The 26008-nt window shown below is 37.5% G+C and overlaps 1 protein-coding gene across 1 annotated transcript in view; it reads right to left on the bottom strand.

Annotated features, from left to right (window-relative positions):
* NDUFV2 (NADH:ubiquinone oxidoreductase core subunit V2) overlaps nt 1-22677 on the bottom strand; it is a 54344-nt gene extending 31667 nt beyond the window's left edge. Inside the window, exons 1-2 of the mRNA XM_044666835.1 lie at nt 22575-22677; nt 3127-3192 (exon numbers count right to left, since the gene is read on the bottom strand). Coding sequence (XP_044522770.1) covers nt 3127-3192; nt 22575-22628 — 120 coding nt within the window. The 5' untranslated portion in view covers nt 22629-22677. The remainder of the gene's footprint in view (nt 1-3126; nt 3193-22574) is intronic.
* Nucleotides 22678-26008: the final 3331 nt, after the last annotated feature.

The raw sequence follows: 26008 nt of genomic DNA, 5'->3' as shown, positions 1-26008 counted from the left end.
CTCCTGGTGTTAATATATTTCCATTAGCTTATATAGCAATGACAATGGCAGATTAAAGCTTTTATTAGGATGAAAGGGATTCCTCATTTAGACTGACTGAAAAATTAGGACTGAAATCTAGAAACATGGAGAGTATGATTTTACCAGTCTATAAAATTATAAATGGCATAGGTTAAACAGATTCCAGAAACACTATGAACACTCCTTAAATTTTGGAAGTTCATCTCGGGATAAATGAAAGAAGCTATTTATCTTAAGAGAAAATGGTTGGGGAAATCGGGTCTCTAAAATGTTTAAATGTTATAAAGCATATTTAGTATTGCTATGAAATTATTTTGAACATAATTTAGTCTTGCTACTTTAATTGTTAAAGAAATAAAATTTTAAATCTGATAAATCAAAGAGTAAATTTATGAAATTATGAAAAGAAATAAAAGAGGTTTGTAGAGAAACAGTTTCAGGAAACATTTAGATTAATTCATATATGGTAGAGGTTTGTAATGAATGATTACAGAAACCCAGGAATTTTTTGGAATAGATTCTTAACTTTTAAAAAGCAGATGCTATGAAAAGCTATATTGCCCTCGTATGAAAATAGGGAACATCCCCCTTTGTGCTATAATTACAAACTGAATACTGGGCCTGACCAATGAATCACAAAATGTTAAGAGGCAGATAGTATCTCAAACACGTCTAGTCTATCCTCATTTTCCAAATTGGGAAACAGATTCAGAGTAAACTGAGGACTATAATAAAGTTCTCCTGATTCTTAAAATCGATATTCTTTCCACTGTATACCAACCACACTATTCCAATGATTGGCTGAGTATGATACCTGTGTCATTAGCATCAGATAAGAGCTAGAAGGGATTCTAACAACTGCCTCATTTTACAGATGAGGAAAACTTTGTCAGGGGAACTTAAGATTATTCATTTTATTTTATCTGAAAATTTTAGACATTTAGGCATAATGACATTTTTCTACATAAGAATTTTAGTTACATGGCTACTATTCCAATACAAAAACCTCATGGCAAAAATCTTTTCTTTTAACAGATATCTCATTATTTATTCACTCAAGTCCCCTTTTCTTTGTCTAAATCCTATCAGAATTAAACTCTCCAAATCCTTAACTTAAATTATTTTATATGATTTTTGGCTGAGCTGCTAGATTCTTCCTTTCTCTTCTTGTATCTGAGTGACTAATTTTAAGGAAAAAGAAGTCAAGAGGGAGCCTGGATCAAAATGTTTGTTTCTATAGGGACTGGTACATAGGATTGATGAAGTGTATTGGGAAGGGAAACTAAGGCCCAAGAAATTTAGGTGACTTGCCAGTAGACACAAAGGTGATTTAAATGTTTATATTGACTTTTCTCAATTTATTCCATTCCCCATAGCCCAAATCTTTGATTGAAGTAGTTAAGTAATTACATACTCAAAATTTCTCAGGAAATAGCCTTTTAATTTTTTTAAACCCTTACTTTCCAGAAACTACAAATCAACAGGAAACAAATCTCAATTGAGCTTCACATTTAAATGGCACTACCATCATATACATTTTTTGGATGGTGAATATAACATCCTAATGATTCACTCAAGACATAAATTTTTAAAGGTTTTAAACTTTCATGGAAGGAAAGAAGCATTTATTAAGTGCCTATTATGCGCCAGGCACAATGCTAACCCCTTTACAAATATTATCTCATTTAATCATCACAACAACCTTGGGAGGTAGGTGCTGTTAATCCTCACATCATACAGCTGTGGAAACTACAGCAGACAGATGTTAAGTGACTTGCCCAAGGTCCCAAAGCTAGTAAATGTCTGAGGCTGGATTTGAACTGAGGTCTTCCTTACTCCAGGCATAGCACTCCATCAAATGTGTCACCTAATTGCCCTTCAAGAAAGGGAGGGAAATGGTGCTTTGGACATAACCACATATTTGGCATTTTTAATACATACAAATGTAATATATTGAGTAGCTAGTTTTTGGTTTCATGGAAAATTACTTAGGGATATGGGAGGAAGCAAGACATGAGGGAGGAGTATTTTTATCCATTAACAGTTCAAGAATCATAAAAATACACTGATTTAAATAATCTCTATGTTAAAAATATAAATTGCATATGTACATGGAGATTTATGGATACTTAAAGCTCTTTCTCCAGGAGAAAGGATTATAGTCTTTCTGAATGATAAATTTACTAATGTAAAATAATATTCATAATGTTGTGGGAGAGAGCTTTAAGGTTAAACCTTGGATCTGGACAGATTGTCCTTGTCAAGAATGACAACTCCAATAGCTAGTTTAAAAATAAAAGAGATGTATTAATTTGAATGTAAGTGAAATGGGATGGCTGAGGGAGGCAGAGAGGGTAGAATGCTGCCTCCTCGAGGAGATGTGTTCTGGGCTTTATATATCCTTTGGACAACAGGGTCTATGGGACTAGAGATGGGGTGATGATGACATGTTACTGGGTCTTTGGAACCTGAGATGGGTCATGGGTTATGTCCTATACCTCAAAGTAAAAAGGAGGTGAACAGTTCAGTTTAGAGGATAATCAGATATCTGGGATAGAAAACAGATGCTTATCAGGAGCAAGCTTGGAGGAGCCTATCTGTGCTCATCAAGAATGAGGGAAGAGGCCAGAGGGGATATTGCTCTCAGCTCAAAATCACCTTCCCTTAGCACTGCAGGAATGCAAGGAAAAATTAATACTCTCTGACCTGGGACACTTTCTGGGATTTTGGGGTGTCTAGGGGAAGCCTGTACCCCTATATCAATAATAAACAGGAGTATTTTGAAGAAGGGTGTCAATTATGAAGACAAAAAGACCTCTGTTATAAAACATGGAAATAAATCCAAGTCACACGACCACTGGACTAGAGACATTCCTATGCTGATACAAACTAAAATTGAAGAGTCCAACTAAGGCTGCCTCTAGTAAAGAGTGGTCCAGTAGGCAGTAACTTAAGGGTAATAAGGAGGATAAATGGTCAATGTAAAAAAAAAAGGGACTACAGTTTCTAAAAACCTTAGGAGTTACTAATGAATGCTATGGGTTTGACCTAAGTTTCAAATATTTGTCTTTACCTTTCTAAGAAATAATCTAGGAAATGACTTACCACAAATAAGGCTCCTCCAGCTCCACTTTGCACAGCTGTTTTGTGTAAACCTCTCATCTGTCTCCCCTACAAATAAAATTAGGTTTCATAAATTGCATGTCTCGGGCATAATTTTACACTTTTATCAGACCCAGATTAGAAACCCAATCATAGAATTAAAAAAAAAATTATTTAGAATATTTTCCCATGGTTATAAGATTCATGATTTTCTCCTCTTTCTTCCCCCCTCCCCAAAGCTGACAAGCAATTCCAATATGTATCATTGTTCAAAACCTATTTCCATGTTATTCATATTTGCAGTAGAGTGATCTTTTAAAATCAAAACCCTAATCATATCCCCATTGAACTGTGATGGATCATATGTTTTTCTTCTGTGTTTCTACTCCCACAGTTCTTTCTCTGGATGTGGGCATCATTCTTTCTCATAAGTTCTTCTGGATAATCCTGGGTCATTGCATTGCTGCTAGTAGAAAACTCTATTATATTCAATTGTGCCACAGTATATCAGTCTCTGTGTTTGGCTCCTTTCACTCTGCATCAATAAATACCTGGCGGTCTTTCCAGTTCACATGGAATTCCTCCAGTTCATCATTCCTTTCAGCACAGTAATATTCCATCACCAACAGATACCACAATTTGTTTAGTCGTTCCCCAATTGAGGGACACCCTCTTATTTTCCAATTTTCAATTTCCAATTACAAAGAGTGCAGCTATAAATACTTTTGTACATGTATTTTTCCTTATTATCTCTTTGTTTGGTTTATACAAAACCAATAGTGATATGGCTGAGTCAAAGGGCAGGCATTCATTTAAAGCCCTTTGAGCACAGTTCCAAATTGCCCTCCAGAAACCTGGACCAATTCACAACTCCACCAGCAGTATACTGTGTAAGGTTGGGATTTGTGCAAGGGGGATGGGACAAAAGGAGTCATAGAAGGAGTTGGTAACAGTTACTGACATTTGAAGGTAGCAGAGAATTCTGGGTATTTCTCCAAAAAAGAAGGAGAGAAGACCTTAGTCCGCAGAGGACTGGGAGGAGAGAGGAGGAGGAGACCCTAGCTCGGATCCAGTCCTGAGGGCTTCCTGAGGATCTTTCTTTGGAAATTGAAACCCTGATTCCCTGCTCAAAGCCATTCCATCGAATCTCACCCATCAAAACTTCAACCATCGAGTTAGCTAAATTTTTGGACTCCATTTTGGGAGTGAACTCTTAGTCTCCTTCTCCTATTACCCAACCTTGCTGAGAGACCCTTTCCGGTCTTACTAACTTACAGAAAAGGATAGAAACAGAAAAATAGAAATAGAAACAGAAGGAGAAGAGGTGAGGGAAGATGCTCAGGAGTGGGAACCCCAAAGGTTCCCACCCTAGTGACAGACCCCATAGAAATAGAGAAGAGGGCACCCCAAAATCCCTCTGCCCTTCACCCCTTTCCCCAATCCCTGAATTGTGAATAATAAAAGCCATTCATTAGTCGGATAGCATTCCAGAGTGCCTGAGAGACAACAAGGAAGAGGGGAACCACAGCTTGTTCTGGCTGCCTCCTATCTTGAAGCCAGACCACCCGCTGTGAAGTTGACTGACCTCGGGGGAGGCTTGTGTGAACCCCACCCTCATTCAGAATTGGACTGGGGTACCACATACCTCATCTTATAGGGAAGCCTCACCCCAACTCCTGTGGGGCGGCGCAACCCATCCAGGTCACCCAGTTTCAGAGTGACACCCTCTCGAAATCTCCCAGAGTATATTCAGCAACAGAGGAGAACTGGAGGAGAGAGTCACCAATAGACTTTCTCTCCCTTTCTATCAAACATTGCTTACTGGCTCCTTAATTACAACTGGTGTCCCAATTTTGCCACATCCCCTCCAACATTTACCACTTTCCTTTGCTGCCATATTGGCCAGTCTAATAAGTATAAGGTGGTACCTCAGAATTGTTTTAATTTTCATTTCTCTAATCAGGAGGGATTTAGAACACTTTTTCATGTGCTTTTTGATAGTTTTGATTTCTTCATGTGAAAACTGCCTATTCATGTCCAATCATAGAATTATTTTTAAGTTGGTTGCTGAATTCAAACATCAACAATTATCTATCAGTGATGGGCAAACTTTTTAAAGAGGGGGCCAAAGGAAAGGAAATGCTCATCTGTCAGTATGCTTCTAAGGCAACTCTTTTGAAGTTTCATTATATTGTATCCTACTCATTGTATTCGTCAGATTAGGAATAATGTCCCTCTGCCAGATAGAACATTTCAGGCGGCCGGAATCTGGGCAGTGGGCCGTAGTTTGCCCATCACTGATCTAATCTAATTCCTCATTTATCAGAAAATAGAATGACTAGTCAGTCATTTTCCACCACAATTTGTTATATAGAAACCCAATGTATCACTGACTTGTAACTTCCCTTTATGATCAGTTTAAGGGCCAGTTTCCCCCAAATAAATAATGAAGCTTGGAGCACTGTAAACGTGTCTTCATTACATAATAAAATAGATATTATTTTGTAAGTTTCAACTATGGTCCCCTTCAAATGAATTAAGTCACTCAGGTTTAGAAATAGTGCCTATAAATTAGCCACTACACTAATAGATATTTGACATGTGGATTTGTTTTGGAAGTTATCAGATGGATTATTCCTTCCTTCATTCCTCTAAGGCATAAGCAGCAAAGCTATTGTTATTTCTCCAGCTGGTGAGACCTAGCAACAAAGATTCTTAATTGCAGTTACCTATACGAGATTAAGGAGCAAACTTTAGCTTCATAGATACAGACATAAAGGTTGTATTGTGTAAATTCAAATTCAGTGAGTTTTAATAGCAACAGACTGCAGGCACACTGGTTTCAACCTAACAGTGAAGGGTTGTGTAACTCATCAAGGATAAACAGAAAGCAGAAATGAAGTAAGAATTACTAATTACCAAGAGGAAAAAGGACTTCTAGGTCCAAAAGCTTTTAGCTAGGAAAAAAATAGAAGGATGTAGGATTAGTATTTAGACAGACCAACTGGCTTTATTTATATCTAGAATAACTGAAAAAACAACAACAACAAAACCTATGGTATACAGCGGAAGGCACCGATTTATAATTAGATTGTCTCTGTCTTAATAGTTTTTAGATTGCCTACCAAATTTCTTATTTCTTTCTCTTCCCACCAAAGTTGTCATTAACAGAATCTGGACCTCTAGAGTCAAACAAAACAATAGTTTAAGTAGGTTGTAGAGTTGAAGGTTCAATGAATAGCTAAAAATTCTCTCAATACTATTAAAAAACCAAGCCTTCCATATCTCATTGTAAACCAGAATTCCCTTTGCTATAAAAGACTACCACCTGACTCTTTTTATACAGATCAAGTTGTTCAACAAACATTTAGTGAAATCCTATCAATGCAGGGTCTGTGCTAGGCCTCAGGGGAAGAAATGGCTTTGAATAGAAAGTTGAAAACCTTACCCAAGTAGCATATGCAGTAAAAAATTGAATGAAGCAAAAAGTGCATTAACTCCAAGAGGCAAGAAATTTTTTTTTATAAAATGAGATGAAAATAATAATTAAAATTAGGAAAAAATATTCAGACCAAAAAAGTAGCACTGCAAAGTGGTAGCAAGTCAGATCAGCTAGGAAGACCTGGGTTCAAGTCCACTCTTTGACCATAACTGTGTGACTGGTGAATTCACATATTTTTAGTATCCAAGACATCTATAGAACATTTTCTGCCCTGGTACGGGAATTATCCTCACCAAGAGTTCTCTATGTCAATGAAATTGAAGATCTGCTGTAAGAAAAAAATTCAAACAATTGCAAATATTCAGGAAAAACAAAACACTTTGTCCCTTGCTGAAAAAGCTATAGTGGTTTCTTTCCACCTATTTCATCTTCACATGCTCTACAATGGGACAGCTAGATGGCACAGTGGATAGTGCCAGGCCTGGAGTCAGGAAGACTTCTATCTGGCCTCAGCTGTATGACTCTAGGCAAGTCACCTAAACCCTCTTTGCCTAATCTGTAAAATGAGCTAGAGAAGGAAATGGCAAACCATTCTAGTATCTTACCAAGAAAATCCCAAATGGGGTCACAAAGAGTTGGATACAACTAAAAAATAACTACACAACAAAATACTCTACATTCCAATAACTTACTTTCTGTACACATTTTTTAAATATCTTATCTACCCCTCCTGGCCCTTATACAGCCTATATATATTCATATATATATATATACACACACACACACACACATCTATATATTCATCTGTGTATAGATATACACACATACACCACCCTCCAGTATCTATATGCATCTATATATCTATACCTATATCCATAGCCCCTGTCTAGAAGGCTCTTCTCATCTCTGTCTCTTATAATCCACAGCTCTCTTAAAGGCTCAGCTTAAGTATCACCTATTGCAAGACAGGTCTTTTCTGATGATCTCAGCTATTGGCATGCTCCTTCAAAAATATTACTTTGTTTTCACTTGCTTGTATAAATACATATTGTTTCACCTTCTCCTGAATGGACTGTTTTATTTTTGGCTGTGCATCCTCAGTCACCTAAGAACAAAGCCTTGCTTTATTGTAAGAGCCACTTAGTAAATGATTATTGAGTTGAACTGATAAGTGCAATGGATTTTTAAAAATTTGGTTATAAGACACATTTTAAGCTGCTCCCTCCCCCCCATTTACAGAAAGAACAGACCATTGAAATCTTGCATTTGTACATTTTTGTGTAGGATGCTTTGCAACCACAAGGGTCTTAAAATTCTTTTGGCTAAATCATAAGTTATTTGGATAATAGCTACTTCCTAATGTAATTCATTCATATTGCCACCAACATAAAGATTCCAGGTGCTGGTATACCACCTGAAATAAGACAATCTCCCCATTATATTGTGAGCCCCTCTAAGGCCAAGATTATCTTTTGCCTTTCTCTGAAACCCCAACACTTAGCACAGTGTCTGGTACATAGTAGGTACCTAATGTTTATTGACTGAGATCAAAGATTCAGTGAAGTAGTAAAGTATACATCTCATTTCTTGGATAGCTGACATTGCTAGATGAGAAATTTATAAATTTATACCTATTAATATATACAAAATATTCTTGGATAACCTGAGATCTAAAGGTTTCTCTTCCTTAATATCCAGCTGAGTTCCAAAGCCCCTGCCATAGACATCCCCTGCTTTTCTCCACTTTCCTCTAACATGAAGCTCCTGGATTATCTTCCTCCCTCCCCTAAGTAGAATAAGTTAAACTAGTGTAATCTACCTGGAATAATTAATAACTTTAGTAGCAAGAGAAAGGAATAACTTCTAACAAAACAAAAAACCTGGCACTAGCTGCCTCTTAAAAGTAGCTCCAAATATTTATTCTGAGAGGCAGACGTGGTGCAGGGGATAAAAAACACTGTGTGAGAAATATGATTAGCAGGCTCCTTAACCTAATAGAGCCTCAATTTTCCCATCTGTAAAATGGAGACAATACTATTTTTTGTTTTTCAGTCATTTTGGATGTGTCTGACTCTCTGTAACCCCATTGGCCTTTTTAGCAAAGATACTGAAGTGGTATGCCATTTCCTTCTCTAGCTCACTTGACAGATGAGAATACTGAAGCAAACAGGGTTAAGTTACTTGACCAGGATCACAAAGTTAGGAAGTTTCTAGGGTCACATTTGAACTCAGATGTTCCTGACTCCAGGCCTGGCATTCTGTCTAGCATGCCAACTACTTGACCCATAACTGTATCACCTACCTCAGAATTGCTTCAGGAAAAAATCTATATAAATTTGAGTTATTCAGAAATAGTGACAATAGCTACCATATCTATACTACTTTAAGGATTATACAACAATTTACATGCATTTTTATTTATCACAATAACCCTACATGTAAAAAAGATTGGCAAGCTTTCATGCCAGGTGCTGCACTAAAAGGTAGTATACGTATAACAGCATATATGTGCCCTCTCTGCCCAGAAGGTGGTCTTTATACTCTTCTGGATTTCATCGTGACCACTGGTTCTGGAGTAAGAGGACTTAGATTCCAATCCTTATTCTGAAGCTTACTATCTATGTAACCATGGGCAAATCATTTAACCTCAATGGACCTCAAGTTCCTCAACTGTTAAATGAGGGGCTTGTGCTAGATGAACAACTGAATCCCAGACCAAGGTTATTCCTGATTCCAAGACAAGAAAATATTGTGCCTCTCAATCTGATTATTTTGATAGCTTCAATGTTCCTGTAGAACAAGATAAATCTGAAAAACTAAAAATATTATCATAAAAAAAACTAAGAGGCACGAGGGATAGGAAGATAGTTTAGATAGATAACAATAGGTTGGCCTTTCTTGAACTATGTTGTTCCTGACAACGCAAAGTACATATCATCTACCGTTTTTATATTATTCTTGATGCTGCTCTTCCATTAATGCATACAATCCAGAATGTTATTAAATAGAATACATCTTTCCAAGAAAGGACTGGATCTAGAGTGATATGGTTTGTTCACTGGTACTACATCTGATCGTTCTGACACACCTAAATATAATTTAAGTTTACCAAAACTGACATCATCTTTCTTTAGGAAACTGTATTAAAATTAACTTCTGGGAAATCATGCAAATAAGCAAATGCAGTTATACTATTGGAACAAAAGGAAATTTTATCAAAATTCTCCCTCTTTTCAGCAACAGAAAAAACACCAGAGACATTTCAAACTGAAAGAATCAAATTGTATAATCAAGGAGAACAATAATTCTTCCAATTATCTGATCCTGACAACACAAGTTCCAGCCTCTGTGTTTTTGAAGAGATAATGTACTAATAGAGATTCACAATTTCATGCACAATCTTCATCTGCACTACTTTGTATATGGAAAAGATCACTTTCACTTTTGGTATTTACATTTAGAATAAAACAATTTTTGAAAAAAATTTTGCAACAAGCCATTCCCCAATTGATAAATGGGCAAGGGACATGAATAGGCAATTTTCAGATGAAGAAATCAAAACTATCAATAAGCACATGAGAAAGTGTTCTAAATCTCTTATAATTAGAGAAATGCAAATAAAAATAACTCTTAGGTACCACCTCATACCTAGCAGATTAGCTAACATAACAGCAAAGGAAAGTGGTGAATGTTGGAGGGGATGTGGCGAAATTGGGACATTAATGCATTGCTGGTGGAGTCGTAAATTGATCCAACCATTCTGGATGGCAATTTAGAACTATGCCCAAAGGGCTAAAGACTGTCTGCCCTTTGATCCAGCCATACCCCTGCTGGGTTTATACCCCAAAGAGATAATAAGGAAAAAGACTTGTACAAAAATGTTTATAGCCACACTCTTTGTGGTGGAAAAAAATTGGAAAATGGAGGAGTGTCCTTCAATTAGGGAATGGCTGAACAAATTGTGGTATCTATTGGTGATGGAATACTAGTATGCTCAAAGGAATAATGAACTGGAGGAATTCCATGTGAACTGGAATGACCTCCAGGAATTGATGCAGAGCGAAAGGAGCAGAACCAGGAGAACATTGTACACAGAGACTGATACACTGTGGTACAATCAAGCATAACAGACTTCTCTACTAGCAGCAATGCAAGGATTCAGAGCAAGGCTGAGGGACTTATGAGAAAGAACGTTATCCACATTCAGAGGAAGAACTGTGGGAGTAGAAACACAGAAGAAAAACAACTGCTTGAACACATGGGTTGATGGGAATATGATTTGGGATGTAGACTCTAAACGACCACCCCAGTGCAACTATCAATAATATGGAATTAGGTCTTGATCAATATAACATGTAAAACCCAGTGGAATTGCCCGCTGGCTACAAGGAAGGTGGGAGGCAATTTGGGGGGGAGGGAAAGAACATGAATCATGTAACCATGAAAAATATTTTAATAATTTTTTTTTTGCTTTTGCTTGACTTAAAAGCAAAAAATAAATTATTTGAATTCTCATTTAACTAAAGAAAAACTGATATCCTAAGCATCTGAATAGCATTTTTTGATGGACAGTGGTACCTCATGAAGGTAAAAGAATAAGTTAGAAGAAGGTAGTAGGCTTTTGGTAGAGAAAAAAGCCTAGACAATCTGGGTTAACTCCAAGTATATAAAGTTTCTTCTACTAGACTATGAAATGTTTACAATTCACTCAATAAGTTCCAAATAAGAGAAGTATAAATGTTTACAGAAAATCCAAATAAGTTTCCTAGTAAGAACATGCCATGGTATAAAGCAGAATAATGTAGGCTCCAATTCCAGCTTACTCACTTTAACCAGACTGCCTCATAAGGAATAAAGAAAATTTTAACATTTCTTACAGCAGTGATAGCAAACCTATGACACACATGTCAGCACTGACATGCATAGCCATTTTCGATGACACGCAACCACATGCTGAGGATGAAACATTTGCTGTAGTGTTGTAGACACTCTGTGCACTATGGATGACAATTCTACCTATATTAATTTACCTATTTTGGGTTATAAAATACAGTTATATATTACAATTATAAATTTTTGTTATTTAAACTATAAATATTGTGAAATTATGGTTTTTTTCTCAAAGTGACACACCACCTGAATTGTGCTCAGTTTTTTGGTGAATTTTGACACACCAATCTCAAAAGGTTGCCCATCACTGCCTTACAGTATATACTGTTTGCAGCAATATGTTCTTTGGAGAGTGTATTATTTTCTACTCAGGATTAATATTCTCTCACAGCAAAACTAAGAGCTTCAGAAAGGACAAAATTAATTATATTTTAAAGTAAACTATTTCGAGTTACTAAAATTTTTTCTGTTCTTGCTTAAAGGAGCTATCTCTACATTCCCTTCATACATTTCACTAACTTCATATTTAGGATTATAGATTTAGACCTGGAAGGTCCTTTTAAGATCAGGTAGTCCAGGGGCAGCTAGATGGTTCTATGGACAGAGAGCCAGTTCTAGAGACTTGGGTTCAAATCTGACCTCAGATACTTCCTAGTTGTATGACCCTGGGCATGTCATTTAATCCCCATTGCCAACTCCTTATGCTTTTCTGATTTGGAATAGACACTTAGTATTGATTCTAAAACAGAAGGTAAGGATTAAAAAAAACCAAAAAACCAGTTAGTCCAAATTTTTTTACAAATGGGAAACTGAGACCTGGAAACATTAAGTGGCTAGCATATGATCCCACAGGTGGCAAATGGCTGAGTTGAAATCTGAACTCCAATCTTCTGACTCCAAATCCAACATTCTTTTCATTGCTCTATATCACACTATTGACTAATACTGAACTTGCAGTCCCCTAAATTCCCTAGTTTTTAAAATTTGGCTAATATGAAATGAGAGCTGTCCTCACTCAGATTAAATTTAGAAATCAAAATTTTAAAAACCAAAATATAAGCAAGACATTAAAAAAGATTTTTTATCTTCAGCCTAATATTCTATCTATAAAGTCAAGATCTTGTCAATCATCCAATCAGCAGTTCATCCTAGTTTTGTGTCATCTGCACATGTGACAAGCATGCCAAATATAACTTATCCAAGGATCTGATTAAAATGGTCAACAACACAGAAAGCAAATTCTTGGGACACTCTCTTCAAAACTGCCTTTGAAATTAACCATTTAATGACTACTTTGAAGTTTGACCACAATGCAGAGGTACCTGAGGTAAAACTGGAAATAGCAGCTACCCAAGTGTTATTTTTAACTTCCTGACACTACACAATTTTTTCATCCAGATCTTAGCAATCCTTACTATGCCTCACCAAATGTCACAACATTTATATTTTATATAGACAACTCTTGGTTTTCAAATATAAAAACAATAGTAATAGTCATATTTTCATTATGATTTAGTAAAAAAAAATCTTACAATAAAATGCCTGTGATTTCATTCAAGTACATACTCTTTCCACCAATACAAGCTATAATCCCTCCATTCTTCTGTACAGGATTTCATATATTACTGCTATCAAAAAATTATTAATCACCTGGTGACCAACCATTTTGTGATGATTAGTTCCAAATTTAGTTAAGCTGGTCTTTCGCAGGAAGCATAGTAGAAGCCTTTTCAATTTAGTGAAATCTGCCCAAACTTGCAAAGTCCTTTTAGAATCCAATGAAGAGAGATTTTAAAATATTTTAAAATCAACATAAACTAAAAAATTAATAATAATACCGAGAAAATGACTTTTGTATTTGGTCAGGAGATAAAAATGACAAGTGTTTGCATAAAACTACTATTATACTCCAGTCTTGAGCACTAATAACCAGGATAAACATCAAAACTTACAATCCCTTAAATAACTCATTCATAAATTCTAATCTTTTCACCATCATATGAACATAGGAAGCCTATCCCTCCTCCCCTAAACTGTACCTAGGTCCTACAAGACTGCCAGAAAAACAGAGCTAGCTTAAAGTAAACAGGTGTATAGCATTCAATCCACTGATTCCAATGGTACCATCTTTTCTGATTATTTTCTTGGCTGATTTTCATCTTTACTAGTAGTTACTGGTTTGTGTCAACCACATTCAGAGTTCTAGAAAACTACATAATTATCTAAAGAGATGTTAGTCTAAGTTGAGAAAGCTTCCTCTTGAGATACTTCTATACACATAGGGAGAAAAACTGGCAAGATTTTTTTGTGTGTGTCAGAAAAAAAAAAGATAACTGACATAAAAAAAATATGTTCAATTTTACATTCCTTTCCTGGGAACAGGTGGCAAAAGATACCAGGTGCTGTGATCTATATTACATCTCTTTTGGCTACTACTGACCAGAACTCAATAATGGCAGAAACAGGAGGATGTGCCTATTTCTAAAGAAGCAAAAATTAAGCAATTATCTTTTCATTATGACCTTTTCAAATAAAACTTTTGATTTTTTAAACTGAAAATTTGAAAAATTGTTCTTTGATTTCGTTGATTACTCTTTGGTTGGTAAAATATTACATTATATTTACCTGAGTTTGTCCATCTATTAAATGAGGTGCTAGGTGTACTCTAAAAACCTTTCTCCATTTTAATTCTTCTAGTTAAGAACATCCATTAAAATCCTACTCCAATCTTATTGTTATGGAAGTAACTCTTGACTCTCCAAAATTATACCAGGAGAACAAAAGTCCAGTTACCAAACTGGAAAAGCAACATATTAGGTTAGTTATCTGAGAAACAGCCTAAATTCAAAGACCTCAAATACCAAAAAGTTAGCCACCTGATGGTATTTTTTTCCACAATAACTCAGACTACTAAAATGTAGAGTAGTTATGATACAAGCTCATGAATGGAATAATCCCATTGAATACACCACAAATATCCAATGAGTTGTCAAATCTTGTCTTATTTTCTCACCTCTCACAAATGTCTCTCTCCCTCTCCCACAAATAACTATCACCCTAGTTCAAGCTATCATCACTTGGCTTACGATGGTTTCTTCTTTCATCTCAATGAAATCAACCTTTCCTTACTTGAAATTCTCCTTCACACTATTGCTAAAGTGATCTTCCTACAGCACAAGTCCAATAAAGGTTTAATCTTGTCTTTACTGAGAAAATAGAAATCATTCAGCATAAGCTCCTCCTTTATCCTACTCCTGCATCTCAAAACTCTGACATAATCCCCTACTCTCTCCTCCTTTACTACAGTCTATAACAGCAATTGCCCCTTCTCCCCACCCCCAAGGCCAATCCTTTTACTTATATCTTAGATCCCATTCTCTTCCTCACTTCACCCCAATATGGATTATAGGATCCTAGAGATTTGGAAGGGACTTTGGAAGTCCTGAGTCTAATCTCCTCAGTTTTACAGATGAGGAACTAAGGTTCAGAAAGCTTAAGTGGTTTGTCCATGGCCATACAGCTAACAAATGTCAGGCAGGATTTGAATCCATTTTCCTTATTATAGATCTAGCGCTTTATCTAATACACTGTGCTCCTCCTTGAGTTCTTATGTTGTACCTCCCCCTAGTCCCAGTCAAAATTCTAAAAAATGCTATCTATGGTTATTGCTTCCATTCCCTTTACTCTCACACATGTTTCAACCCCCTGCAGGCTTGGCTTATGACCTTATAACTTAACTGAAACTGTTCTTTCCAGTCAGTAATGATTCTTTCCTTAACTGCCCTCATAGCATTTCTCAGTCTTTATCCATCTTGATTTGTACTCAGCATCTGACACTGTTCAAATGGTCTAAGTTACTGGGACTCCTCTTCATAAATGCTTCTTCTCAGCCTTTTTTGCTGGATCTTCTAACTTGTGGATATATTTCAGAGAGCTCTCTCTGTTCGGATCCCACATTATCAGGGGTCTAGTGCAGGGGTCAGCAATGTTTGGCTCTTTCTGCAGGAGCCATAAAGTCAATTTTTTTTTCAGGCACTGTTACAGGAGCGCGCACTGTGAACACTGTACGACTCTCACGAAATTACATTTTAAAAAATGTGGTGTTTATGGCTCTCACGGCCAAAAAGGTTGCCAACCCCTGGTCTAGTGAATATCTAACACTGGGTCCATGACAGAACTCATTATCTTTCCTCCTAAACCCACCCTTTCCCCTTATTTCTCTATTTCTGTTAGTTATTTCTGTCAGTCCCACCACAATCTTTGTAGTCAAGTGAACAAGTATTTACTAAGCACCTACTATGTATCTGACATTGTGCATGGGGATAGAAAGTAGTACACTCACTGCTCTCAAGGAGCTCAGTCTAATGAAAGAGAAAACATACAAACAATAATGTACAAACAAGATATATATAGGACAAATTGGGAGATAATGATAGAGGGAAGACACTAGTATTAAAAAGGATCAGGAAAAGCTTTTTATAGAAGGTGAGATTTAGCTGGAAAATGAAAATAATCAGGGAAGTCTGTAGATAGAGTAGAGGGAAGAAAAAGAATTCCAGGCTTGGGAACAACCAGAGAAAATGCCCTAAGTCTGGAGATGGAGTGCTATGTTTGAGGAACATCAAGGGGGTTGAAAAGGTAATAAGAGCCCCAAAGGCCAAACTTGATCCTAAAGATGAAAGGGTGATAGAATTTAGGTGATGTTGTGGTCACTTTTATTTTCAATGAATGGAAAATGGACCAGAAAGGGAAGACTTAAAGCAAGGAGATCAAACATGAAGCTATTTCGATAATCCAAGTCTGAGGCAAGGATGACTTGGCCAGTATGGTGGCAGTGTCACAGGAGTAAAGGCCACATATATGAGAGATATTACAAAAGTAGAAACAATAAGACCAGGCAACTGATTGGATATATAGATGAGAATACCAAGGAGCCAAAGGATGGCACCTACTGAGTCTGGTACCTGTCTATAAAACATCCAGGTAGAAAGGACCAATAGGCAACTAGAGATGTGAGAATGAAGGTTTAAGAAAAAAATTAGGGATGGATAAGTAGAACTGAGACTTGCTAGTACTTAGTTAACTGAATCCATAAGAACTTATTAGATCACCAAGAAAAGTAGCATTGAGGGAGGAAGGCCCAGAGCAGAGCTTTGGATACACATCGTTAACAAGCATTACCTGAAACAATATATAGCAAAAACTACTGAGAAGTAGTAGTCAGTCAGGTAGAAGAACCACGAGAAAACAGTGTCATATAAACCCAGAGGAAAGGGAGTATTGAGGAAAAGAGGTTGACCAACAGGTTTTATAAAGGTCAAGGATAAGGATTGTGAAAAGGCCATCAGACTTAGCAATAAAGAGATCACTGGTAACTCTGGACAGTAGTTTCAGTTGAATAATGAGGTCAGAAGTCAAAATACAGAGTTAAGAGGAAAGTGAAAGGAAAGGAAGTGGAGACCTCAAAAATAGATAGCTTTCTCAGAGTTTAACCATGAAGGGATATGACTTAAGCTTATAGGATATGACTTAAGCTACCACTTGCCCAGACTATTGTAAAAGTCTCATGATTGATTTTTCTGCCTTTAGTCCTCCCTTCTCCAATAATTATAATTTGCTAACATAGAACTTTGGGGTTTGCAAAGCATATGATATATATTCTCTCATTTGATTCCCAAAATAATCCTAATGAACTATTATTATCTCCATTTTATGGATGAGGAAACTAAGGGTAAAAACCTGAGGCTTCCTGACTTCAAGTCTGATGCTACGGCACCATGCTACCTTTCCAATCCATTCTCTATTCACCTGCCTGTCATAGTCCTAAAGCAAAAATCTGACCAAGTTATGCCTTCCTCAAAATCTGATACAAGTTAATAAGTAAAATATAAGCTCCTCGGAATTTAAATCCTTTCATCACCTGACTCTGGCTTAGCTCTTCAGGCTTATTAGAGAGTACTCCCCTTCTCACAGTCTACTTTCCAGTCAAATAGCTCTCACTATTCCTCACACGTTTCATTTCCTGTCTATAGGCCTCCGGGCGGACCGTCTCCATATCTGCAATGTACTATCTCTTTATGCTTCTTTGAATCAATAGCTTCTTTCGAAGTTCAGCTCAAGAGCCAGCCTCTATATAAGACCTTTCTCAGCTGCTAGGGCACTCTCTTCCTGAAATTATTTTGCATATATATATAGTTAGATGTGTATCTCCCCCCAGTAGAACTTAAGCTCCTTATTCTGTTTGTTTTTTTATCCCCAATGCTGGGCACAGTGCTTAGCACATAGTGATAATATGGTTTCATTTCTAATGCCTTCCTGATAATTCCTAAATATTTAATTACCTAAGGAAAAAAAACAGGTAAAAAAAGATGACCTTTTCTTTTAAAACATCAGATGGTATCATTTCACACCTCTCAGGCTGGCTAAAATGATAAAAGGGCAAAATGACAAATGTTGGAGGGAATGTGGAAAAATGGGGACACTAATACACTTGTTGGTGAACTGATCCAACCATTTAGAAAACCAATCTGGAATTATACTCAGTTATAAAACTGTGTATACCTTTTAATCCAGCAAAACCATATTAGATTTATTTCCTAAGATGATCAAGGAAAAAGTTAAAAAACATATGTTCTAAAATATTTGTAGCAGCTCCTTTTGTGGTGGCAAAAAACTGGAAACTGAAGGGATGTCCATTAATTGGGGAACTGCTGAACAAATTATGGTATATGATTGTAATGGAATACTATGTGCCATAAAAAAATGACAAACAAGTTGATCACAAAAAATCCTAGAAAGGCTTATATGAAGTGACTCAAAGTGAAATTAACAGAACCAGAAGACTGTTGTACACAGTAACAACAATCATGTATAATGATCAACTGTGAATGGCAACTATTATCAAGAATGCAAGGATCCAGGACAACTCCAAGGGCCCTATGACAAAAAAGAATATCCACTGCCATGGAAGGAACAGATAACATAGACTGAAACATGAAATTCCTAATTTTATTCCCTTCATGAATTTTTCACTAGGGTAAGTAATATATGTCTTATTTCACAACAAGACAAACAGGAAATATGTATTAATATGTAGAACCTATATCATGTTACCTGCCTTCTTTGGGAGAAGAGATGGGTGGGAGGGAGAGAAGAGAACATAGATTGCAAAACATCAGAAAATGAATATTAAAAATTGTAATGTAATTGATGTATAATCTGGAAAAAAAATTAAAAAACAAAACAAAACACCACATACCACACCCCCCATCCCCCATCCCAAACTGCAGGGTATAGTGGAAAGAATTTTGGATTAAGTCAGAAGACCAAGATACTAATCCCAAATTATGTCTCTTCCAGTTATCTCCAAATCTAAACAACTTAAAGAAGTCATAGGTGTTTGAGCTGGAAAGGACCCTATACATCATTTTTAATTGAAGCCTTAATTTTACAACAGCTAAAACGTAATCAAAATAAACCCACCAGAGATCAGAGTAATAGGCAAATCTCAACTCTGTGAACTTCAGAGACCTCTTTTATAAAAGGGAGAGAGAAAACTACCTGAATTGATGGGGTTGCCTTTAAGATTAAAAATGAAATAATGTCTCTCAAGAGCTTTGTAACCATAAAATCCATATAGTCTTCTGTTTTCTCTTGCGCTAACAATTATGCATAATTTTATGTTCTACATCCCTGAATCAGAATCATGGATTTTTTCCTCACTAACCATAATCTTTTATCTTTCAATCTCTCATTCTGCCTTACCTTTCCTAAATCTCACTGTAACCTCTAATTCTTCCTCCATTCCTATCCTTGACTCTATGATTGACTAATCCAATCATTACCTATTAGCTACTCTCTGAATCCCTTGTCCTCTTGCCCTAACTCCTGCTATCCTCAATTCCTTTCTCATCTCCACTACGACATATTTCCTTCACTCTCTTTATCTACTGGCCCCTACTCTGCAGTCTATATAAATAACCTACTGTGCTATCTTGCTTCTCCCTATTCCAACCAAACTTCTAGAAATGATTATCTGGATTTTCTGATTCCAGACACACATCCTCTCCTTTAATTCATTTCTTAATTCCCTGTAGTCTGGAATCTGAACCAACCACTGCACTGAAACTGCTTCTTCCAATATTACCAAAAAATCTTTGAGTTGTCATCTTTCTAAACACCTACTCCTCCTGGATACTTCATTGATCTTTTTTGATTCTCTTATTACCTGCCTCATAGCTCCTGCTGCCATTAAGTATGGGCATCTCTAAGCCTCTTTTACTAGGTTCTCCTCTCTATTCAATCTCTTTTGGAGATCTCATCAGGTCCCACTTAATTTTTTAAAATTATTAACTCTACCTAGAAAATTCTCAGATCTATGTAACCAGCCTTAATCTCTCAAAACTCTAGTCCTGTATTACCAAATGCCTGCTAGACATCTCCACATTTATGTTGTCGTAACATGTGTTACAAACTCATCATGTCCAAAATGAAACTCCTTTCCCCCCCAAAACCTATCTTTCCTTCACATTTCCCCATTTCTGTCTATGGTAAGACCAATCCTTCTACCCACTCAGTTTCAAAAACCTGAGGCAAACCCTTCTGGGCTCTTCCATCTCCTTGACCTCTCAAAGCCACTCAGATGCCAAATTTTATTTGATATTATCTCCATATAGCTTAAACATATTCTCACCTCTCCATTCACAGACCATCACACTAATTCAAGCCCCCATCTGTTCTATAATAGATTCCTAATTGGTCTCCTTGCTTCCTTATCCCTCCCCAAATCACTCTCCACAAAACCATCAATCATATTCCTAAAACACAATTCTGACCATGTTAAGCTATTATTAAAAAACCTTCAATGAAGCCCTATTACCTCTAGGATAAAAATTGAAAATTCTCAAGTCTAGCATTTAAAACTCTCCATGATCTGGCTCCCACCTACCTTCCCATTTTTGTTTCATTTTACTTCCCTTCACATATTGTTCAAGTCAAAAATGGCCAGCTAGCAACATGACACTGTTTCACACTTCCATGCCCTTGCACAAGTAATCCCCCATGTTGTGAATGTCCTTCCTTTCACTCGTGCCTCAGAGTCCCTGCTTTTAAAAGCTCAGCTTAGGAATCTAAGGGGCTCAACTGATCTCTTTCCCCTCCTTTTTAAAATATACTTTTTTCTTGAAGCTACTTTGTACTTATTTGTCTATATATGGTATCCTCTCAGAATGTAAGCTCTTTTAGGACAGGGTATTTCAGTTTTTGTATTTGTATTCCTAACACCTAGCACAGTGTTTTCTTTGTACATAGCAGGTGCTTAAAAAATTTGGGGGGATCAAATTGAGTAAAATGAAAAATTAATATTGCTCCTATTTTCAGGGAACTGATAACTATTTACATTTCTCCTGCTTGGACTGCAAATTTTAGCTCAGACTTTAACATCTCATAAACATAATTCTTGTTATTCTTCCCCTAGATTTATTACTTTGCCTTCCTTTCTACTGAAGTTCATGTGCTCCTTTTCTGCCCACTCACACAGCTGGATGAGATAATTTTGTTGTGGTCCCATTAGCTATGCATTATTCCTCTAACTGGAAGAGCTTAGTATCATCTACAAATATGGAGATTTCATATTTCCACCCTCACCCTCCTAGATCATTTATAAAATGTTAAAGTTGCTCCCAGAACTGATCCCCAGAGATCCTAACATGTCTTCATTCAAATAAATGTTCCTTTATCCTATCCTTTGTTTTGTTTTTTAAGCCAGTTTGCAGTTTATGACAAACATCCTCCCACTCCAATTCCATAACTCAATTTTGTTTTAAGAATCATTGGAATTACACAAAGGGTTCTCTTTTGCCCACATACTGACTACCTCAAATAACTCTAAGAGATTAGTGATTCAAGAGATTCTTTTTACAAAATATTGTCCTCCAGCAAGTTAATATTTTTCCTATAATTCATTATAATTAAAGAGAAATAAAGGATTTGAAAGAACTGCAGGCTCAATCTGACAAGTTAACAGTATCTTAAATTGCACATAACATTAGAGGTCATCTAGTCTAAATTGATCAAAATTCTTTCTACAGCATTCCTCACAAGTCAAGGAGTTTGAACACCTCCAGTGACAAGGAACTCAATACTTTTCAAGCAACCTAATCCATTTTCAGACACCTCCAATTATTGTTATTCCTTATGTTTTAGTTAAATCTATCTTCCCCTATCTTCTAGCCATTGGCTCTGATTCCTCCTCCTAGGACCATACATAAGTCCAACATTTCCATCTTCCACAAAACAATCCTTCAAACATGAGTCAACACAATCATATTCAAGGCACAAAGAGACTGTTCCCTTTTCCAGGATGATAAACCATAGTTTAATGAAGTTCATTTATTTGGTATAGGTGTATACAGTTAATATAGGTCTACTAAAGACTACACCAAAAAAATGCTGCTGGTGTTTTCCTGCATCTATGGCATTTATTTGCAAACAGCCAGGTGACAACTGAGGATTCAACGATCTCGAAGTACCCGGTAAGGTCAAAAAATTCCCTACCAGATACAACCTTTAGTTATCTTCACATCTCTGACCTTTGTTTCTCGCCAATCCTTCTGCAAGATAAAGTGAATCCCTAGACAGTCCCCACAAGTATTTTTCAAAAATAAGGCACAAGGTCACCCACGCTTCGCAGTACAAGGACTACACAGCTAGGACGCCCCCACTGGGACGAGAAGAGACTGAGCTGGCGTGGGCCTCGGCCAGCCGGGGAGGGGAGGAGAGGGGAGGAGAAGGGAGATGGGTTGCTCGGGACGTTCGATTGTATACCTAAGATGATGTCGAAAAATTGGGCCAGAGAGGTAGCCCCTGCATGGTCAATCTCCCTCCAAACAGGAAGAGGGGGTCCTCGGGGCGCCTCCGCTACAGCCCAGTACTAAAGGCCGCCCGTCAGCCCGGCCTGCGGCGGCAGCCACCCTCGGGAACAAAGCAAGGCCGCTACGTCCTTGCCGGGATTGCGGACCCGCCCAGCGCTCGTTAGGCTCCAGAGCCCAAGCTGAAGGGAGGGACCGGAGGGCAGAGGACGGGCGGCGGCTGTGCAAGAATCCATCCCGAGCCTCCTTACCCAGTGGGCGATGAGACCGGCGGCCCCCGCCCGAAATGATGAGGAGAGGAACATGGCGGCTCACACTCTTCGGCTTCCCCCAGTGGAGTCCCAGGCCCGCAGGCACGAGCCTGGAACGCACGGCGTGCGCGCTCTCGACACCTAATCCCGACCACCGAACGCAAGGGCCCAGGCGTGGCGCCGTAACCGCTCCCAACGCTGCGGGAGAACGAGTGTCCCGGGCGGGGCTCCACAGCAAAGGACCCCGGCTTCGCCGGGAGGGGTCTTTCAGGTGGGGGTCAAGGTCACCAAAGATAGGAGGCGCAAAGTGAAAATGAGCTCTGACCAGAGCGGCCACCTGCAAACTCGCGGACAGACCCAGTGAAGAGTTTCCATGAAGCCTTTAAATCTGAGAGCAGAGGATTGTTGTTCAGTCCTTTCGTTGGGTCCGATTCTTCCTGATTCCATTTGAGGTTTTCTTGGCAAAGATAGCAGAGTGGTTTGTCATTTCCTACTCCAAGTCATTTTATAGATGAGGAAACTGAGGCAAACGGGGTAAATGGACTTGTTCAGGGTCACAGCCACAAAGTGTCTTTGGCCAGATGAATCTTCTTGACTTCAGTCCTGGTGCTCTATCCACTTACCCCTCTCTGCCCCTAAAGAGAAGAGGACCTGGTGCATTAATTTTAAAAAATGATTTTCATTATGGCTTAGAGTAACACGTAGGTCTCACTTCTCTATGTTAAAAAATCAAAGCCAAAAGTCTGGAAACATAAAAAATGGAAATAACCCTTGCTTTCAGAGAATGTGATATTCATTTGGAAATCAGTTTACCTTTCAAACAGATTGTTAAATTCTTTTCTTTTGCATTTTCACTTTTGGAGTGGACCTTGTTGGAAGAGTTATGATTGTTGAAAGGGATGGGAATACAAACTTCTTATTGGATTATTCCTTAGAGGAAAGAAAAGGGAAGTTAGATAACTAGTGAATAGGTAGTATTATGAATGAAGTGCCCATCAAGCTAACCTACAATAAGAGAAGCTTTCTGATTGCCTGAAGGCAAGCCTAGGATTTAAAAATAGAGCATATAGGTGAGAAACTCCCAATACTGGGTTCATTCTGTGTGGAACAGGCCATTCATTTCTCTGTAGGCCACTAGGAATGAGGGGAAAAAATAAAAAGGAACATAGGCACTGGAATCAGGAGTTCATATGGAACCTCAGACCCTAACTGAGTGACCCTGGAAAAGTTACTTAATCTGTATGTCTTGAAATGCTAGAAAAGGAAATAGCAAACCATTCTAGTATCTTCATCAAGAAAACCTCATAAACAATATGATCCACAGGGTCAGAAGAGTTGGACACAACTGAAAAACAACTGACCCAGAAAAAATTCTAAAAGTTGAACTAGGTCTGGGGACCTGGAAAGATTAGTGTGGAAAGCATTTGTAGTATTCAGCCTGGGTTTGTACAGTTGTCTTTTTATGTTCTTCTTATTTTCTATGATATATGATTTTTGAATTTGTATATTTTCTTTTATTGTGTGTTATAAGGATGATATTAGAAAATAAGTATTGTTTTATTAAAGATAAGAAGTGGAGAAGCTGGCTTGAAAAAGAATTGGAGTTTCAAATAGAGCTGAGAGGGAGTATTAATTTCAACTGCTGGCATTTATAACCATTATTCTATGACAGTTTTCACTGGCTAGGTGTAGCATTCCAGGAGTGGGTTTCTGGCAGTTGACAGAACCACATGTAGGTTCTTTCTCTCTCAGGGCTAGAGAAGGTAACATCTTTGCCTCTCTCTATCTCTGTCTGAGTGAAAAACTTGAAGGAGTAGAGTGTTTTCTTTTCCAACTTGGGAAACACTATTCATTTAACTGGTACTGTTTATAGATTGGTTAAACTCTGAAAAGACCAAACAAAACCTGGTGTTTGATTTGGACTCTGAGTCTGTTAAGGAACAGAGTCCTAAGTTGATTCTTGTGGAGTCTTAACCAGCTAGCCTTGGTTATCTTTAAAACTTAAAGGTGAAGTTAAGAGTTGGAGTGGTTAGGTTTATTTAGAATAATATAAATTTGGTTAGTTAGATCAGGGAGGATTAGTGTAGCCTGTGAACCACAGGAGACAGTGGTTCCTTGCAGGACCTGGGAGTTTATTTGGGTGGAGTTAGAATCTCTTGGAATTAGAAATCCCTTTTCTCTTATATATATTTAAATAAATAGCTTATTTTTCATAAACAAGAGTCTCTTTAGCGTTCCTTGCGCCTGGCCCTGAAGGGAAGTTCATCTTTGAACTTCACTTCACTTACCACAGAAGATACTTTGATAACATCTATCAAAAGTATCTCAAAACAATTTTGAACCTTTATTTTCTAGTGCTTTGTCCTTTATTTGTGTGCTCGCTATTATTATTTTTACAAAATAAACCCTAGAAAAAGAACTCTAGGAGCAGACAGGGGTATGAAGAAGAAAGAATGGATGCCAGAGGAAGTAAGCATCCAACTTTTTTTTTTTTTTTTTTTTTAACTAACGGTTAAACATTAGATGAGGGAGATCTCTGAACCCAGGGTATCATGCTCAGGGAATAAGAAGGTCAGAAGACACAAGTGCTGTGAGCTAAATTTTAGAAATTTACAATCTGATAGAAGATCCATGAGAGAGTATCAAGAAGATGTGGATCTGCAGTATAAAAAGCTGCAGAGAAGTTAAGAAGAATGAGTCCTGAGAAAAGGCACTGAAGATAGCAGTTATGAGATCATTATTAACTTTGGAGAGAACAGTTTCAGTGGAATGATGACTTTAGAAACTAGAGTATAGGGAATTAAAGTGAGAGAAGAGGAAGTGGAAGCACTTATTGAAAGTTTTCAAGGAACTTCTCAAGTTGTTTAGCAGGGCAGAAGAGAAATAACAAAAGTCAGCTGGATTCAGTGAGCATTTTTTTGAATAGGGAGGTAGGATCATGTTTGTAAACAGAAGGAAAGGAGTCAATAAATGGGGAGAAATTGAAGATAAATGAGAGAATAGGGAAGACAGGGAAGGCATTCTGGTGGAGGAAACAAGAAGTAATCATTTTCAGGATCACTTGTGAAGGTAGAGGGGTTTGCCTCTGTAAGGAGTAGGATCACCTCTTTGTGAGACAGCAGTGAAGGAAATAGTGGCAGAAGACATCTGAGTGATATGAAGAAGAAAGCATATGGCAAATGGCCTTAATTTTTTTTTTTTTGGTAAAATATGAGGCAAGGTTCACAGATGAAAGTAGGGGAATGAAGGAGAGCCATAAGAGGTTTGAGAAGGGATGAACCACTGTGGATAGTGGGATAGTGGGTTGAGCAAGTTGATACAGTAGAATGGCAGCAGTGAAGGCTCAGTTGAGAATGTTTAATATAAATTTGTAATGGACCCAGGCAGAATGATTACATGAATTTCTTTCAGTCAATAAAACATTCACTTTAAGA

This window comes from Gracilinanus agilis, chromosome 1 (genome assembly GCF_016433145.1).
Source record: "Gracilinanus agilis isolate LMUSP501 chromosome 1, AgileGrace, whole genome shotgun sequence".
NCBI lineage: Eukaryota > Metazoa > Chordata > Mammalia > Didelphimorphia > Didelphidae > Gracilinanus > Gracilinanus agilis.
Note: the sequence above shows the minus strand (reverse complement) of the source record. Positions and strands in the feature narration are given on the sequence as shown.